Below are 16495 nucleotides of genomic sequence, written 5' to 3' on the forward strand. Positions count from 1 at the left end.
GGGTACTGGAGAGTGCTCCAACTGGGGACTCCATCGTTCTGCTGGGGGACTTCAACGCTCACGTAGGCGGCGACAGTGTTGCCTGGAGGGGAGTGATTGGGAGGAACGGCCTCCCTGATCTGAACCCGAGTGGTGTTCTGTTGTTGGACTTCTGTGCCAGTCACAGTTTGTCCATAACGAACACCATGTTCAAGCATAAGGGTGTTCATCAGTGCACATGGCACCAGGACACCCTAGGCCGGAGGTCGATGATCGACTTTGTGGTCGTGTCATCTGACCTCCGGCCGTATGTCTTGGACACTCGGGTGAAGAGAGGGGCTGAGCTGTCAACTGATCACCACCTGGTGGTGAGTTGGTTTCGCTGGCAGGGGAGGAAGCTGGACAGACTTGGCAGACCCAAACGTACTGTGAGGGTCTGCTGGGAACGTCTGGTGGAACCCTCTGTCGGGGAGGTCTACAACTCCCACCTCCGGGAGAGCTTTGACCAGATCCCGAGGGAGGCTGGGGACATTGAGTCCGAATGGGCCTTGTTCTCCGCCGCCATTGTTGACGCGGCTGTTCGGAGCTGTGGCCGTAAGGTCTCCGGTGCCTGTCGTGGCGGCAATCCCCGAACTCGGTGGTGGACACCGACAGTAAGGGATGCTGTCAAGCTGAAGAAGGAGTCCTATCGAGCCTGGCTGGCTCGGGGGACTCCTGAGGCAGCTGATGGGTACCGGCAGGCCAAGCGTGCTGCAGCACGGGCGGTCGCGGAAGCAAAGACTCGGGCCTGGGAAAAGTTCGGGGAGGCCATGGAGAAGGACTACCGGTCGGCCTCGAGGAAATTCTGGCAAACCATCCGGCGCCTTAGGAAGGGGAAGCAGCACCCCGCCAACACTGTTTACGGTGGAGGCGGGGAGCTGTTGACCTCGACTGGGGATATCGTTGGGCGGTGGAAGGAGTACTTCGAGGATCTCCTCAATCCCACTGACACGTCTTCCATAGAGGAAGCAGAGGCTGGGGACTCGGAGGTTGATCCATTCATCACCCAAGCCGAAGTCACCGAGGTAGTCCGGAAGCTGCCCGGTGGCAAAGCACCGGGGGTGGATGAGATCCGCCCTGAGTACCTCAAGTCTTTGGATGTTGTGGGGCTGTCTTGGCTGACACGTCTCTGCAACATCGCGTGGCAGTCGGGGACAGTGCCTCTGGACTGGCAGACCGGGGTGGTGGTCCCTCTATTCAAAAAGGGGGACCGGAGGGTGTGTTCCAACTACCGGGGGATCACACTCCTCAGCCTCCCTGGTAAAGTCTATTCCAGGGTACTAGAGAGGAGAATTCGGCCGATAGTCGAACCTCGGATTCAGGAGGAACAATGCGGTTTTCGTCCTGGCCGTGGAACACTGGACCAGCTCTATACCCTCAGCAGGGTGCTGGAGGGTTCATGGGAGTTTGCCCAACCAGTCCACATGTGTTTTGTGGACTTGGAGAAGGCATTCGACCGTGTCCCTCGTGGCATTCTGTGGGGGGTGCTTCGGGAGTACGGGGTCGAGGGCCCTCTACTAAGGGCTGTACGGTCCCTGTACGACCGGAGCAGGAGCTTGGTTCGCATTGCCGGCAGTAAGTCAGACCTGTTTCCAGTACATGTTGGACTCCGGCAGGGCTGCCCTTTGTCACCGGTTCTGTTCATTATTTTTATGGACAGAATTTCTAGGCGCAGTCATGGGCCGGAGGGGATCTGGTTCGGGAGCCACCGGATTTCATCCCTGCTTTTCGCAGATGATGTTGTCTTGTTGGCTCCTTCGAGCCGGGACCTCCAGCATGTTCTGGGGCGGTTTGCAGCCGAGTGTGAAGCAGCTGGGATGAGAATCAGCACCTCCAAGTCTGAGGCCATGGTTCTCGACCGGAAAAAGGTGGCTTGTTCCCTCCAGGTTGAGGGAGAGTTCCTGCCTCAAGTGGAGGAGTTTAAGTATCTCGGGGTCTTGTTCACGAGTGAGGGAAGGATGGAGCGTGAGATTGACAGGCGGATCGGTGCGGCGGCCGCAGTAATGCGGTCGTTGTATCGGTCTGTCGTGGTGAAGAGAGAGCTGAGCCGAAAGGCGAAGCTCTCGATTTAACGGTCAGTCTACGTTCCTACCCTCACCTATGGTCATGAACTTTGGGTCATGACCGAAAGAATAAGATCCCGGATACAAGCGGCCGAAATGAGTTTCCTCCGCAGGGTGGCAGGGCGCTCCCTTAGAGATAGGGTGAGGAGCTCTGTCACCCGGGAGGAGCTCGGAGTAGAACCGCTGCTCCTCCACATCGAGAGGAGTCAGCTGAGGTGGCTCGGGCATCTGTATCGGATGCCCCATGGACGCCTCCCTCGGGAGGTGTTCCAGGCATGCCCCACCGGGAGGAAGAGACCCCGAGGAAGACCCAGGACACGCTGGAGTGACTATGTCACCCGGCTGACCTGGGAACGCCTTGGGATCCTCCCGGAGGAGCTGGAGGAAGTGTCCGGGGAGAGGGAAGTCTGGGTATCCCTGCTCAGGCAGCTGCCCCCGCGACCCAGCCCCGGATAAGCGGCAGATAATGGATGGATGGATGGATGGACGTCATTTAGTACATTTTTGTAGCCTAAACAGTTACTACACTATATTTGCCTGGAGGCACGCTCCACGTGCACGCGAGTCTCCCTCACAGCCGCTTGCACTACGGAAGCCGCGCCGGACAAGATCTCATGGTGATGAGAAGAAAGTGCAGCTGGAGAACTGCGGGGTACCCTCCTGCAGCAAAGATCCATATAACGAGCGTAAATGGTGTTCGAGACAGAACTTGCAATAGATACACACCGGTATTTATATCCTGCTGTGAGCGACCGAGCGACACACAAACACAAGAGGGATCTGCCTGCACTAGTGATTTGAAACTTTGAAACTCACAGTAGGATGTAAATACCGGTGTGTAGCTATCGCTCATAGCTGGATGTAAATACCGGTGTGTATCTATTGCAAGTTCTGTCTCGAACACCATTTACGCTCGTTATATGGATCTTTGCTGCAGGAGGGTACCCCGCAGTTCTCCAGCTGCACTTTCTTCTCATCACCATGAGGGTGAGTCGATAATGACTGAATTTCGTTCTAGAGTGAACTATTCCTTTAAGTACTCTCAAAACTAAAGCAGTGTATGATTTTGTATACAGGAAGTGATTCATTCCCTGAAAAATTTGTCACATTAAATGTGCATGACAAAAGGTAATGAAAAAGGTAATGTCCTGAGTTTATTGGGAGGAGATTTAGACATTTTACAAACTAAAATGCAGTTTACATCTACATCTTGCACAGGCCTTTTGATTTGTCTGGTAGTGTAAGAACCTATATAAAAAAAGGGTTAGGGCAGATCTGTGTCAAACAGTAGCATGAATGACTCCACAGCTGTTGGAATATACAGTTAATTACCCATTTTTAAATGGTCGACCTTTTACTTTAAAATGACAGGGTAACTTTCAGCATTTGTATAACTACAATTTTAACTATTTCATTTTACACAGTCATGATGAGCAGGTGCCCTTAGAAAACCTCTTAATCCTTACTGAGGCTAATCATTTTCATTCTTCATGTCTGGTATTTATTCGTCATCCAAATCAAATTAAATCTGCGAGGAAAACATAATGTGTTGACTAGACTGGATGGATGGAAACGCTGATGGAGAAGAAGTCCTCGAGTTTTACCCCAACTAATGTTTTTGCTCAGGTTAATGTTATCCCATCAGCCTGCTATTTTCTACTCTCATAGTTAAAGTTGTACTTTAAAACAGTTCTGAAAGTTATTCTCTCTGTCATATTACAGAAATAGGCTATTTAAAAGGTGGGTTGTCAGCTCTAGGCCTGTAATCTAACAGTCATTCATGCTACTGGTTATTGACACAGACCTGATATGAAGTGAGAGGTTTTGGTTATTGTGCAAGAAATTTGGAAAGACTGAAGTTACTGAATGAAGAACAAATTCAAATGGCCCCTAACTTTTCAGTTAACTGCACACAACTTGATTTTCTCTGTCTGTTGTTTCAATATTCAGTCCCGGACAATCTTAAGGTGTTTAAATGATGAGGAAGCAAACATTAAATATACTTTTCAAAAGGCCTAGTTAGGTTTTTTTGTTGATAATGTGGATTATTATAATCATGGTACAGGAATTCATGTGAGAGTGTTTAAAGAGCATTACATATGACACTAATCTGTGAACAGTTACAAATGCCAAGAAATCAGGATTATTATTACAATAATGCTCAGTAAGAAAATCTGCAGTATAAAAGGCTAATAACTACCTAAAATAATTATAATGAGTAATTTCTTTATGAGCTATTTGTGACTCCAGAGAACATAAATACACAAATCAGAGGCACTATTAAAATGCTGTATGAACTTCTGTCAGTCATCAGAGTTTTATTGCAGGATAACAATCGCAACACTGTCCAATCAACTACTTACCTGTCAGTCTGTATAAATGAATGTTGTCTCCTCTTGTTTTCTTTGTATAAAGTCAGTGTGAACAGGAACCGGACCATAAAAATAATGGAACAATGTATAATTGTCCTTCTCTTGGTCTGGAACAAAGTACCAGCCTGCAGGTGCCTGCATTTTATTGTGAATGGTGTTCATGTTTATCAACACAACTGTGACATGTTTTTGTATGAGAAAATACAATTTTCCACCACAAATGTTGAACAGGTTTCATGTTACTAATTTGCAATCTCATACCACAATAATACCTCTATTTACTGTATGTAACTTGTATCCCTGCTGTGTTTCTGAGAATACTCAAATGTAGAAAATGTGAAGAATGTTGTGAAACCAATACGGCGTATAAAATGACTCCATACACTTTCATTATATATTATAGAAACAATCAACTTTATTCATCACACATGAGATTTTTAACAAAATATCAGGATGATACATCAGTTAGCACACATTCTCTGCAGCATGACCAAATCCAGAAACATCCTCAGATATTTACAAACACTATTGAAATTTGGAAAGATTTGCTTTTAAAGTAAAAATCTTAAAATAAAATATTTAGTGGTCGTTGTGTAAATCCCAGGCTGCAGCAGGAATCCTCAACGCCTCTTGCAGCAGAGACCACATCCTCTCATGTTAGGACAGCAACGACAGCAAAGGCGACAGCGCCAGCGTCTGCTGGCATACGGCATCTGTGTGAAAGAGAAAAGACATGAGCAAGGTGTTCTCTCTCCTTCTATGGAGTGTATCAAGGCACTTTGAAAGGAAAACACAACCACTTCAGTGTGAATGAGCTCAATGTATTTGTCTCAGTTCATTCAGTTCATTGAACAAACCTTCCAGGACTCCTCTGACATCTCTTCATATGCAGCAACTGGACTGCCATTGCTCATTGGCTCCTCCAGCTCTTGCACCTGTCAATGAATTGTGCACATTTACAGCAGGAGCCACATTTCAGCATTTAGACAAAACATTTACAGCTAATAAGCAAATGAAATGATTGAAGTCAAGTTCTTACTTCAGTGAATGAGACAGCAGAGCTCTCCTGAAGGCAAATAAAGGTGAGCACGACGGCCACTGCAACTGCAACACTGAATGTCTTCATCTTAGGAGGCTTTGACTGCTTTAACTTGTTCAGTCCTTTGATTCTTTTGGTGACTCTCGTCAGCTCCTTTCACTTCTTATCCTGTCTGACGGTTGACTTTGTAAAGTGTGCTGGTATTTATAGTCACTTGGACCACTGTTGCCTCATCACTGACAGCACCTACAGTACAGCAGCTGCTTTCAGACACAGGCTTGCATCACTCTCTGAGGGATGCTGAGGATGAGAATGGGGAACTCCTAAACCTCAAGAGACTGTCTGTTGGTGTAAAAGCATTTGCAAACAACTAACAGTTAAGATGAAGTAATCACTGTGTGTAGTTAGTGTAACAGAGTTAAGTCAGAACTTGAGTCTTTCCAAATATCTTGCGCAGGAACCTGAACCCTTCACCTTCTGCCAAACCTGTGCCAACAGCAGCTGAAGGATCAACATCTGTCTGAATATACAGCAGAGTCCATATTTTAAAAAAATGGTACAGATTGTGTTAATGTCACAGTGCATCACCTTCAGTATCTCTTAAAACTACAATTCTAACTTTTTCATTATATTAAGGCAGAATAAACACGTCATTCTGTTTTAAGAAAATCCCTAAATGTTTGATTAACAGGATTTTTTCGGTAACAATGAACACACACAACAATCATCATTAAAGTAATAGCAAACAGTTAACAACTGTTAATCTACAATAAAGAAACTCAGCTGCAATCAACATACTGATCAGAAAGAGCAAGATGGTGTTTTTTTCAGATTGGCATCAAAGTGTAGCTGTCTAATAGTCTGACAGGCTTCAAACTTACTGTGGAGCTGATTTTGAACAGCGGCTAACTGCTGCAGCCAGATTATTAATACTTGCTTCATTAAAATCTATTCAGTTAGTAGACCTCTTACTTTATTATAATATAATTTTCTTTATTTCTATTCGTGTCAAATCAGCTGTTATTTTAATATTGATTATGTGTGCTCTTCATTGTGTGTAACTGAAACTTTGTTGGAAGTACACAATATATATACTACTTGATACAGCTGTACGTCTAAGCACAACAACGTAACAATGCATTTGTTTTCTCTCTCTTGGACCAAAGTACCAGCCTGCAGGTGTGAAAACACTCTTAGTTACTGCCTGGAGCAGTTAGAGATTTCTATCAGTCAACACATTCAATGTTAAAACTAGTCTCCTGGTTTTAGGTGATATAAACTATTATACAAAGGTTAGACTTTCAGACAGAACACCACACAATCATCTCTGTATAGTGTAATATGTGTGTCTGTTCACATTTTCTGCTGTAGATGTAAACTGCACTGTGGCCTCAGAGGTTGGTAAGATCCCTGCAGGCAGGTCAGTGGTGTTTTCATTGAACTCATTTTACTGTGAATGGTGTTCATGTTTATCAACACAACTGTGACATGTTTTTATATGAGAAAATACAATTTTCCACCACAAATGTTGAACAGGTTTCATGTTACTAATTCACTGTATGCAATCTCATACCACAATAATACCTCTCTTTACTGTATGTAACTTGTATCCCTGCTGTGTTTCTGAGAATACTAAAGTGTAGAAAATGTGAAGAATGTTGTGAAACCAATACGGTGAAAAAAATGACTCCATACACTTTCATTATATATTATAGAAACAATCAACTTTATTCATCACACATGAGATTTTTAACAAAATATCAGGATGATACATCAGTTAGCACACATTCTCTGCAGCATGACCAAATCCAGAAACATCCTCAGATATTTACAACCACTTTTGAAATTTGAAAAACTGCTTTTAAAGGAAAAATCTTAACAAATGAACACTTAGTGGTTGTTGTGTAAATCCCAGGCTGCAGCAGGGATCCTCAGAACCTGCAGCAGACACCACATCCTCTCATGCGAGGACAGCAACGACAGCAAAAGCGACAGCGTCTGCTGGCATACGGCATCTGTGTGAAAGAGAAAAGACATGAGCAAGGTGTTCTCTCTCCTTCTATGGAGTGTATCAAGGCACTTTGAAAGGAAAACACAACCACTTCAGTGTGAATGAGCTCAATGTATTTGTCTCAGTTCATTCAGTTCATTGAACAAACCTTCCAGGACTCCTCTGACATCTCTTCATATGCAGCAACTGGACTGCCATTGCTCATTGGCTCCTCCAGCTCTTGCACCTGTCAATGAATTGAGCACATTTACAGCAGGAGCCACATTTCAGCATTTAGACAAAACATTTACAGCTAATAAGCAAATGAAATGATTGAAGTCAACTTCTTACCTCAGTGAATGAGGCAGCAGAGCTCTCCTGAAGGCAAATAAAGGTGAGCACGACGGCCACTGCAACTGCAACACTGAATGTCTTCATCTTAGGAGGCTTTGACTGCTTTAACTTGTTCAGTCCTTTGATTCTTTTGGTGACTCTCGTCAGCTCCTTTCACTTCTTCTCCTGTCTGACGGTTGACTTTGTAAAGTGTGCTGGTATTTATAGTCACTTGGACCACTGTTGCCTCATCACTGACAGCACCTACAGTACAGCAGCTGCTTTCAGACACAGGCTTGCATCACTTTCTGAGGGATGCTGAGGCTGAGAATGGGGAACTCCTAAACCTCAAGAGACTGTCTGTTGGTGTTAAAACCTTTTCAAACAACTAACAGTTAAGATGAAGTAATCACTGTGTTTAGTTAGTGTAACAGAGTTAAGTCAGAACTTGAGTCTTTCCAAATATCTTGCGCAGGAACCTGAACCCTTCACCTTCTGCCAAACCCGTGTCAACAGCAGCTGAAGGGTCATCATCTGTCTGAATATACAGCAGAGTCCATATTTAAAAATAATCGTACAGATTGTGTTAATGTCACAGTGCATCATCTTCAGTATCTCTTAAAACTACAATTCTAACTTTTTCATTATATTAAGGCAGAATAAACACATCATTTTGTTTTAAGAAAATCCCTAGATGTTTGATTAAACAGGATTTTTTCAGTAACAATGAACACACACAACAATCATCATTAAAGTAATAGCAAACAGTTAACAACTGTTAATCTACAATAAAGAAACTCAGCTGCAATCAACATACTGATCAGAAAGAGCAAGATGGTGTTTTTTTCAGATTGGCATCAAAGTGTAGCTGTCTAATAGTCTGACAGGCTTCAAACTTACTGTGGAGCTGATTTTGAACAGCGGCTAACTGCTGCAGCCAGATTATTAATACTTGCTTCATTAAAATCTATTCAGTTAGTAGACCTCTTACTTTATTATAATATCATTTTCTTTATTTCTATTCATGTCAAATCAGCTGTTATTTTAATATTGATTATGTGTGCTCTTCATTGTGCGTAACTGAAACTTTGTTGGAAGTACACAACATATATACTCCTTGATACAGTTGTACGTCTAAGCACAACAACGTAACAATGCATTTGTTTTCTCTCTCTTGGACCAAAGTACCAGCCTGCAGGTGTGAAAACACTCTTAGTTACTGCCTGGAGCAGTTAGAGATTTCTATCAGTCAACACATTCAATGTTAAAACTAGTTTCCTGGTTTAAGGTGATATAAACTATTATACAAAGGTTAGATTTGCTGAGGATGAGAATGGGGAAGTCCTCAACAATGGTAATTGGAAATTCTCTATTTTTGTTTGTCTGTACCACATACCAATCATTAACAGTCTTACCTCTTATTTGTTTGCTTCGAAGTGCAGTTACATCATAGAGTATATGTTTATACGTATTCTGTACTTCCAAGAAAGTTTCAGTTACAAACAATAAAGATTACACACAACGATCAATATTAAAATAACAGTAGATTTTGCAAATGTTTGAATTTCTTCTACAAAACTGCATAGTGTTACTATACATTTGCGCTAAACATCAAAACTATTTAAACACACTGGAATATACATAAATTAAAGCGACATAATAATCTCAAATGTCAGCAAACACCTATTCATTATTATTTGCATATTCTCCTTTTAAACTTAAACCTCAAGAGACTATCTGTTGGTGTAAAAACCTTTTCAAACAACTAACAGTTGAGATGAAGAAATCACTGTGTGTAGTTAGTGTAACAGAGTTAAGTCAGAACTTGAGTCTTTCCAAATATCTTGCGCAGACACCTGAACTCTTCACTTCTTGTCCGACCCATGTCAACAGCAGCTGAAGGATCAACATCTGTTTGAATATACAGCAGAGTCCGTCAGATTTTGTTGATGTCACAATCTCTCAAAAGTACAATTCTAACTTTTTCATTATATTAAGGCAGAATAAACACATCATTTTGTTTTAAGAAAATCCCTAAATGTTTGATTAAACAGGATTTTTTCAGTAACAATGAAGAACACACACAACAATCATCATTAAAGTAATAGCAAACAGTTAACAACTATTAATCTACAATAAAGAAACTCAGCTGCAATCAACATACTGATCAGAAAGAGCAAGATGGTGTTTTTTTCAGATTGGCATCAAAGTGTAGCTGTCTAATAGTCTGACAGGCTTCAAACTTACTGTGGAGCTGATTTTGAACAGCGGCTAACTGCTGCAGCCAGATTATTAATACTTGCTTCATTAAAATCTATTCAGTTAGTAGACCTCTTACTTTATTATAATATCATTTTCTTTATTTCTATTCATGTCAAATCAGCTGTTATTTTAATATTGATTATGTGTGCTCTTCATTGTGCGTAACTGAAACTTTGTTGGAAGTACACAACATATATACTACTTGATACAGCTGTACGTCTAAGCACAACAACGTAACAATGCATTTGTTTTCTCTCTCTTGGACCAAAGTACCAGCCTGCAGGTGTGAAACACTCTTAGTTACTGCCTGGAGCAGTTAGAGATTTCTATCAGTCAACACATTCAATGTTAAAACTAGTCTCCTGGTTTAAGGTGATATAAACTATTATACAAAGGTTAGATTTGCTGAGGATGAGAATGGGGAAGTCCTCAACAATGGTAATTGGAAATTCTCTATTTTTGTTTGTCTGTACCACATACCAATCATTAACAGTCTTACCTCTTATTTGTTTGCTTCGAAGTGCAGTTACATCATAGAGTATATGTTTATACGTATTCTGTACTTCCAAGAAAGTTTCAGTTACAAACAATAAAGATTACACACAACGATCAATATTAAAATAACAGTAGATTTTGCAAATGTTTGAATTTCTTCTACAAAACTGCATAGTGTTACTATACATTTGCGCTAAACATCAAAACTATTTAAACACACTGGAATATACATAAATTAAAGCGACATAATAATCTCAAATGTCAGCAAACACCTATTCATTATTATTTGCATATTCTCCTTTTAAACTTAAACCTCAAGAGACTATCTGTTGGTGTAAAAACCTTTTCAAACAACTAACAGTTGAGATGAAGAAATCACTGTGTGTAGTTAGTGTAACAGAGTTAAGTCAGAACTTGAGTCTTTCCAAATATCTTGCGCAGACACCTGAACTCTTCACTTCTTGTCCGACCCATGTCAACAGCAGCTGAAGGATCAACATCTGTTTGAATATACAGCAGAGTCCGTCAGATTTTGTTGATGTCACAATCTCTCAAAAGTACAATTCTAACTTTTTCATTATATTAAGGCAGAATAAACACATCATTTTGTTTTAAGAAAATCCCTAAATGTTTGATTAAACAGGATTTTTTCAGTAACAATGAACACACACAACAATCAACATTAAAGTAATAGCAAACAGTTAACAACTGTTAATCTACTATAAAGAAACTCAGCTGCAATCAACATACTGATCAGAAAGAGCAAGATGGTGTTTTTTTCAGATTGGCATCAAAGTGTAGCTGTCTAATAGTCTGACAGGCTTCAAACTTACTGTGGAGCTGATTTTGAACAGCGGCTAACTGCTGCAGCCAGATTATTAATACTTGCTTCATTAAAATCTATTCAGTTAGTAGACCTCTTACTTTATTATAATATCATTTTCTTTATTTCTATTCATGTCAAATCAGCTGTTATTTTAATATTGATTATGTGTGCTCTTCATTGTGCGTAACTGAAACTTTGTTGGAAGTACACAATATATATACTACTTGATACAGCTGTACGTCTAAGCACAACAACGTAACAATGCATTTGTTTTCTCTCTCTTGGACCAAAGTACCAGCCTGCAGGTGTGAAAACACTCTTAGTTACTGCCTGGAGCAGTTAGAGATTTCTATCAGTCAACACATTCAATGTTAAAACTAGTCTCCGGGTTTTAGATGATATAAACTCTTATACAAAGACAGTGCTGGGTGTGATGCGTTACAGAGTAATGCGTTACACAGTAATGCGTTACAGTAACGTAACTACTTTTATCGAGTAAAAAGTAGTGTAATGCGTTACTACTGAAAATATGGTCACGAAACGTCGTTCCTTTTTCAGTTGGGCACAATGTTACTTTTCCCAGGGACAGATTTGACAGCGACACTGCCTCAGCTGTGCGCTTGCGCAATAGTCGCGGGCTCTCATTCCACACTGAGGCTGGTTCTAGCAATAGCATGCAGAGAGCAGTCAGTCATCATGGCAAGCGCGGCGGAGCAACCACAACAACCAACAGTGACTTTTGAGGGATGGAGGTATTCCCATTATTTCGAACTGATTGAAAATAAAGGGAAGAATTTGAGTGTGAGGTGTACACTGTGCCCTGACCAGAAACTTTCGTCCACTGCCGTAAACTCAACAGCCAACCTCACCAAGCATTTGAAAGCAAAACATGCTAACATGAAGCTTTCATCATGTTGTCCTAGCCTATTGATACAATTTGCACTATAGCTTTGCACCAATTTCGGTGTAGCCTGTTTAATGTAAGAGTCATGTATTTATGTGTTTTGTGTTCACTTACATGCCCATAAGATGCATCGAGGCTGGTATTATTGTTTGTATTTGTGTTTTTCTTGTCAAGTGCTCTGTGGCATTTTTCATAATAAAGAGCACAAAAGAAATACCTGTTATGTCCTCCATAGTAGAACTTTATGTAGGCCTATACACATTTAGGAAATGAGATGGGTTTGCCCAAAGTCGAGCACCATAAAAGTAACGAGTAACGTAAAAAGTTACTTTCCATAGAGGGTAACTAAGTAAAGTAAGGGATTACTTTTTTAAGAAGTAACGAGTAACGAGCAAACACTACTTTTTAAAAGTAACTTCCCCAACACTGTACAAAGGTTAGATTTGCTGAGGATGAGAATGGGGAACTCCTCAACAATTGTAATTGGAAATTCTCTATTTTTGTTTGTCTGTACCACATACCAATCATTAACAGTCTTACCTCTTATTTGTTTGCTTAGAAGTGCAGTTCCATCATAGAGTATATGTTTATACGTATTCTGTACTTCCAAGAAAGTTTCAGTTACAAACAATAAAGATTACACACAACGATTATTAATAAAATAACAGTAGATTTAGCAAATGCTTGAATTTCTTCTACAAAACTGCATAGTGTTACTATAGATTTGCACTAAACCGTCAAAACTATTTAAACACACTGGAATATACATAAATTAAAGCGACATAATAATCTCAAATGTCAGCAAACACCTATTCATTATTATTTGCATATTCTCCTTTTAAACTTAAACCTCAAGAGACTATCTGTTGGTGTAAAAACCTTTTCAAACAACTAACAGTTGAGATGAAGAAATCACTGTGTGTAGTTAGTGTAACAGAGTTAAGTCAGAACTTGAGTCTTTCCAAATATCTTGCGCAGACCCCTGAACTCTTCACTTCTTGTCCGACCCATGTCAACAGCAGCTGAAGGATCAACATCTGTTTGAATATACAGCAGAGTCCATCAGATTTTGTTGATGTCACAATCTCTCAAAACTACAAGTTTAACTTTTTCATTATATTAAGGCAGAATAAACACGTCATTTTGTTTTAAGAAAATCCCTAGATGTTTAATTAAACAGGAACTTTGCTGTAACAATGAACACACACAACAATCAACATTAAAGTAATAGCAAACAGTTAACAACTGTTAATCTACTATAAAGAAACTCAGCTGCAATCAACATACTGATCAGAAAGAGCAAGATGGTGTTTTTTTCAGATTGGCATCAAATTCATGATGAAATCTATTCAGTTAGCAGACCTCTTACTTTATTATAATGTAATTTCCTTTATTTCTATTCATGTCACAGAGTTTAACATGTTTCAGCATGCTGTGTATGTGGCATTGATCTATCAATAATTGGTATGTCAGGACATCAGTATTATTAGTGCAATAAAGTTATGAAATAACAAAGTCAGCTGTTTTTTTAATATTATGAGTCTTTTTAATTGTGCGTAACTGAAACTTTGTTGGAAGTACACAATAAGTGTAAACATAAACTCCTTGATACAGTTGTACGTCTAAGCACAACAACGTGACAATGCATTTGTTTTCTCTCTCTTGGACCAAAGTACCAGCCTGCAGGTGTGAAAACACTCTTAGTTACTGCCTGGAGCAGTTAGAGATTTCTATCAGTCAACACATTCAATGTTAAAACTAGTCTCCTGGTTTTAGGTGATATAAACTATTATACAAAGGTTAGACTTTCAGACAGAACACCACACAATCATCTCTGTATAGTGTAATATGTGTATCTGTTCACGTTTTCTGCTGTAGATGTAAACTGCACTGTGGCCTCAGTGGTTGGTAAGATCCCTGCAGGCAGGTCAGTGGTGTTTTCATTGAACTCATTTTATTGTGAATGGTGTTCATGTTTATCAACACAACTGTGACATGTTTTTGTATGAGAAAATACAATTTTCCACCACAAATGTTGAACAGGTTTCATGTTACTAATTTGCAATCTCATACCACAATAATACCTCTATTTACTGTATGTAACTTGTATCCCTGCTGTGTTTCTGAGAATACTAAAGTCTAGAAAATGTGAAGAATGTTGTGAAACCAATACGGTGAAAAAAATGACTCCATACACTTTCATTATATATTATAGAAACAATCAACTTTATTCATCACACATGAGATTTTTAACAAAATATCAGGATGATACATCAGTTAGCACACATTCTCTGCAGCATGACCAAATCCAGAAACATCCCCAGATATTTACAACCACTATTGAAATTTGGAAAGATTTGCTTTTAAAGTAAAAATCTTAAAATAAAATATTTAGTGGTCGTTGTGTAAATCCCAGGCTGCAGCAGGAATCCTCAACGCCTCTGGCAGCAGAGACCACATCCTCTCATGTTAGGACAGCAACGACAGCAAAGGCGACAGCGCCAGCGCTTGCTGGCATACGGCATCTGTGTGAAAGAGAAAATACATGAGCAAGGTGTTCTCTCTCCTTCTATGGAGTGTATCAAGGCACTTTGAAAGGAAAACACAACCACTTCAGTGTGAATGAGCTCAATGTATTTGTCTCAGTTCATTCAGTTCATTGAACAAACCTTCCAGGACTCCTCTGACATCTCTTCATATGCAGCAACTGGACTGCCATTGCTCATTGGCTCCTCCAGCTCTTGCACCTGTCAATGAATTGTGCACATTTACAGCAGGAGCCACATTTCAGCATTTAGACAGAACATTTACAGCTAATAAGCAAATTAAATGATTGAAGTCAACTTCTTACCTCAGTGAATGAGACAGCAGAGCTCTCCTGAAGGCAAATAAAGGTGAGCACGACGGCCACTGCAACTGCAACACTGAATGTCTTCATCTTAGGAGGCTTTGACTGCTTTAACTTGTTCAGTCCTTTGATTCTTTTGGTGACTCTCGTCAGCTCCTTTCACTTCTTCTCCTGTCTGACGGTTGACTTTGTAAAGTGTGCTGGTATTTATAGTCACTTGGACCACTGTTGCCTCATCACTGACAGCACCTACAGTACAGCAGCTGCTTTCAGACACAGGCTTGCATCACTCTCTGAGGGATGCTGAGGATGAGAATGGGGAACTCCTAAACCTCAAGAGACTGTCTGTTGGTGTAAAAGCATTTGCAAACAACTAACAGTTAAGATGAAGTAATCACTGTGTGTAGTTAGTGTAACAGAGTTAAGTCAGAACTTGAGTCTTTCCAAATATCTTGCGCAGGAACCTGAACCCTTCACCTTCTGCCAAACCCGTGCCAACAGCAGCTGAAGGATCAACATCTGTCTGAATATACAGCAGAGTCCATATTTAAAAAAAATGGTACAGATTGTGTTAATGTCACAGTGCATCACCTTCAGTATCTCTTAAAACTACAATTCTAACTTTTTCATTATATAAAGGCAGAATAAACACATCATTTTGTTTTAAGAAAATCCCTAAATGTTTGATTAAACAGGATTTTTTTAGTAACAATGAACACACACAACAATCATCATTAAAGTAATAGCAAACAGTTAACAACTATAAATCTACAATAAAGAAACTCAGCTGCAATCAACATACTGATCAGAAAGAGCAAGATGGTGTTTTTTTCAGATTGGCATCAAAGTGTAGCTGTCTAATAGTCTGACAGGCTTCAAACTTACTGTGGAGCTGATTTTGAACAGCGGCTAACTGCTGCAGCCAGATTATTAATACTTGCTTCATTAAAACCTATTCAGTTAGTAGACCTCTTATTTTATTATAATATAATTTTCTTTATTTCTATTCATGTCGAATCAGTTGTTATTTTAATATTATGTGTCTTTTTAATTGTGCGTAACTGTAACTTGGTTGGAAGTACACAATAAGTATAAACATAAACTCCTTGATACAGCTGTACGTCTAAGCACAACAACATAACAATGCATTTGTTTTCTCTCTCTTGGACCAAAGTACCAGCCTGCAGGTGTGAAACACTCTTAGTTACTGCCTGGAGCAGTTAGAGATTTCTATCAGTCAACACATTCAATGTTAAAACTAGTCTCCTGGTTTTAGGTGATATAAACTATTATACAACGACAGTGCAGGGTGTGACAGGTTACAGAGTAATGCGTTACAGTAACA

At 40.3% G+C, this 16495-nt stretch overlaps 2 protein-coding genes across 2 annotated transcripts; both read right to left on the bottom strand.

Annotated features, from left to right (window-relative positions):
- Nucleotides 1-4833: 4833 nt before the first annotated feature.
- LOC141011590 (hepcidin-like) lies at nucleotides 4834-5651 on the bottom strand. The gene is made up of 3 exons (XM_073484770.1): nucleotides 5493-5651; nucleotides 5311-5388; nucleotides 4834-5166 (listed from the first exon to the last, which is right to left on the bottom strand). Exons 1-3 carry the CDS (start codon nucleotides 5577-5579, stop codon nucleotides 5074-5076), a joined length of 258 nt encoding a protein of 85 aa, XP_073340871.1. The 5' UTR covers nucleotides 5580-5651; the 3' UTR covers nucleotides 4834-5073.
- Nucleotides 5652-7189: 1538 nt separating this feature from the next.
- LOC141012039 (uncharacterized) lies at nucleotides 7190-15323 on the bottom strand. Its single transcript, XM_073485421.1, has 7 exons — nucleotides 15154-15323; nucleotides 14972-15049; nucleotides 14740-14827; nucleotides 11973-12061; nucleotides 7834-7983; nucleotides 7652-7729; nucleotides 7190-7507 (listed from the first exon to the last, which is right to left on the bottom strand). Exons 1-7 carry the CDS (start codon nucleotides 15238-15240, stop codon nucleotides 7424-7426), a joined length of 654 nt encoding a protein of 217 aa, XP_073341522.1. The 5' UTR covers nucleotides 15241-15323; the 3' UTR covers nucleotides 7190-7423.
- Between the last annotated feature and the right edge of the window lie 1172 nt (nucleotides 15324-16495).

The sequence above is a fragment of the Pagrus major genome, chromosome 17 (assembly GCF_040436345.1).
Source record: "Pagrus major chromosome 17, Pma_NU_1.0".
Lineage (NCBI taxonomy): Eukaryota > Metazoa > Chordata > Actinopteri > Spariformes > Sparidae > Pagrus > Pagrus major.

Excerpts from the sequence above, each read along its gene's own strand:
- LOC141011590 (XM_073484770.1), bottom strand. The coding sequence starts at position 5,579 with ATGAAGACATTCAGTGTTGCAGTTGCAGTGGCCGTCGTGCTCACCTTT. Across the intron at positions 5,389-5,492 it reads CTGCTGTCTCATTCACTGAA|GTGCAAGAGCTGGAGGAGCC; the intron begins GTAAGAACTTGA and ends ATTCATTGACAG. Across the intron at positions 5,167-5,310 it reads TGTCAGAGGAGTCCTGGAAG|ATGCCGTATGCCAGCAGACG; the intron begins GTTTGTTCAATG and ends TCTTTCACACAG.
- LOC141012039 (XM_073485421.1), bottom strand. The coding sequence starts at position 15,240 with ATGAAGACATTCAGTGTTGCAGTTGCAGTGGCCGTCGTGCTCACCTTT. Across the intron at positions 15,050-15,153 it reads CTGCTGTCTCATTCACTGAG|GTGCAAGAGCTGGAGGAGCC; the intron begins GTAAGAAGTTGA and ends ATTCATTGACAG. Across the intron at positions 7,730-7,833 it reads CTGCTGCCTCATTCACTGAG|GTGCAAGAGCTGGAGGAGCC; the intron begins GTAAGAAGTTGA and ends ATTCATTGACAG.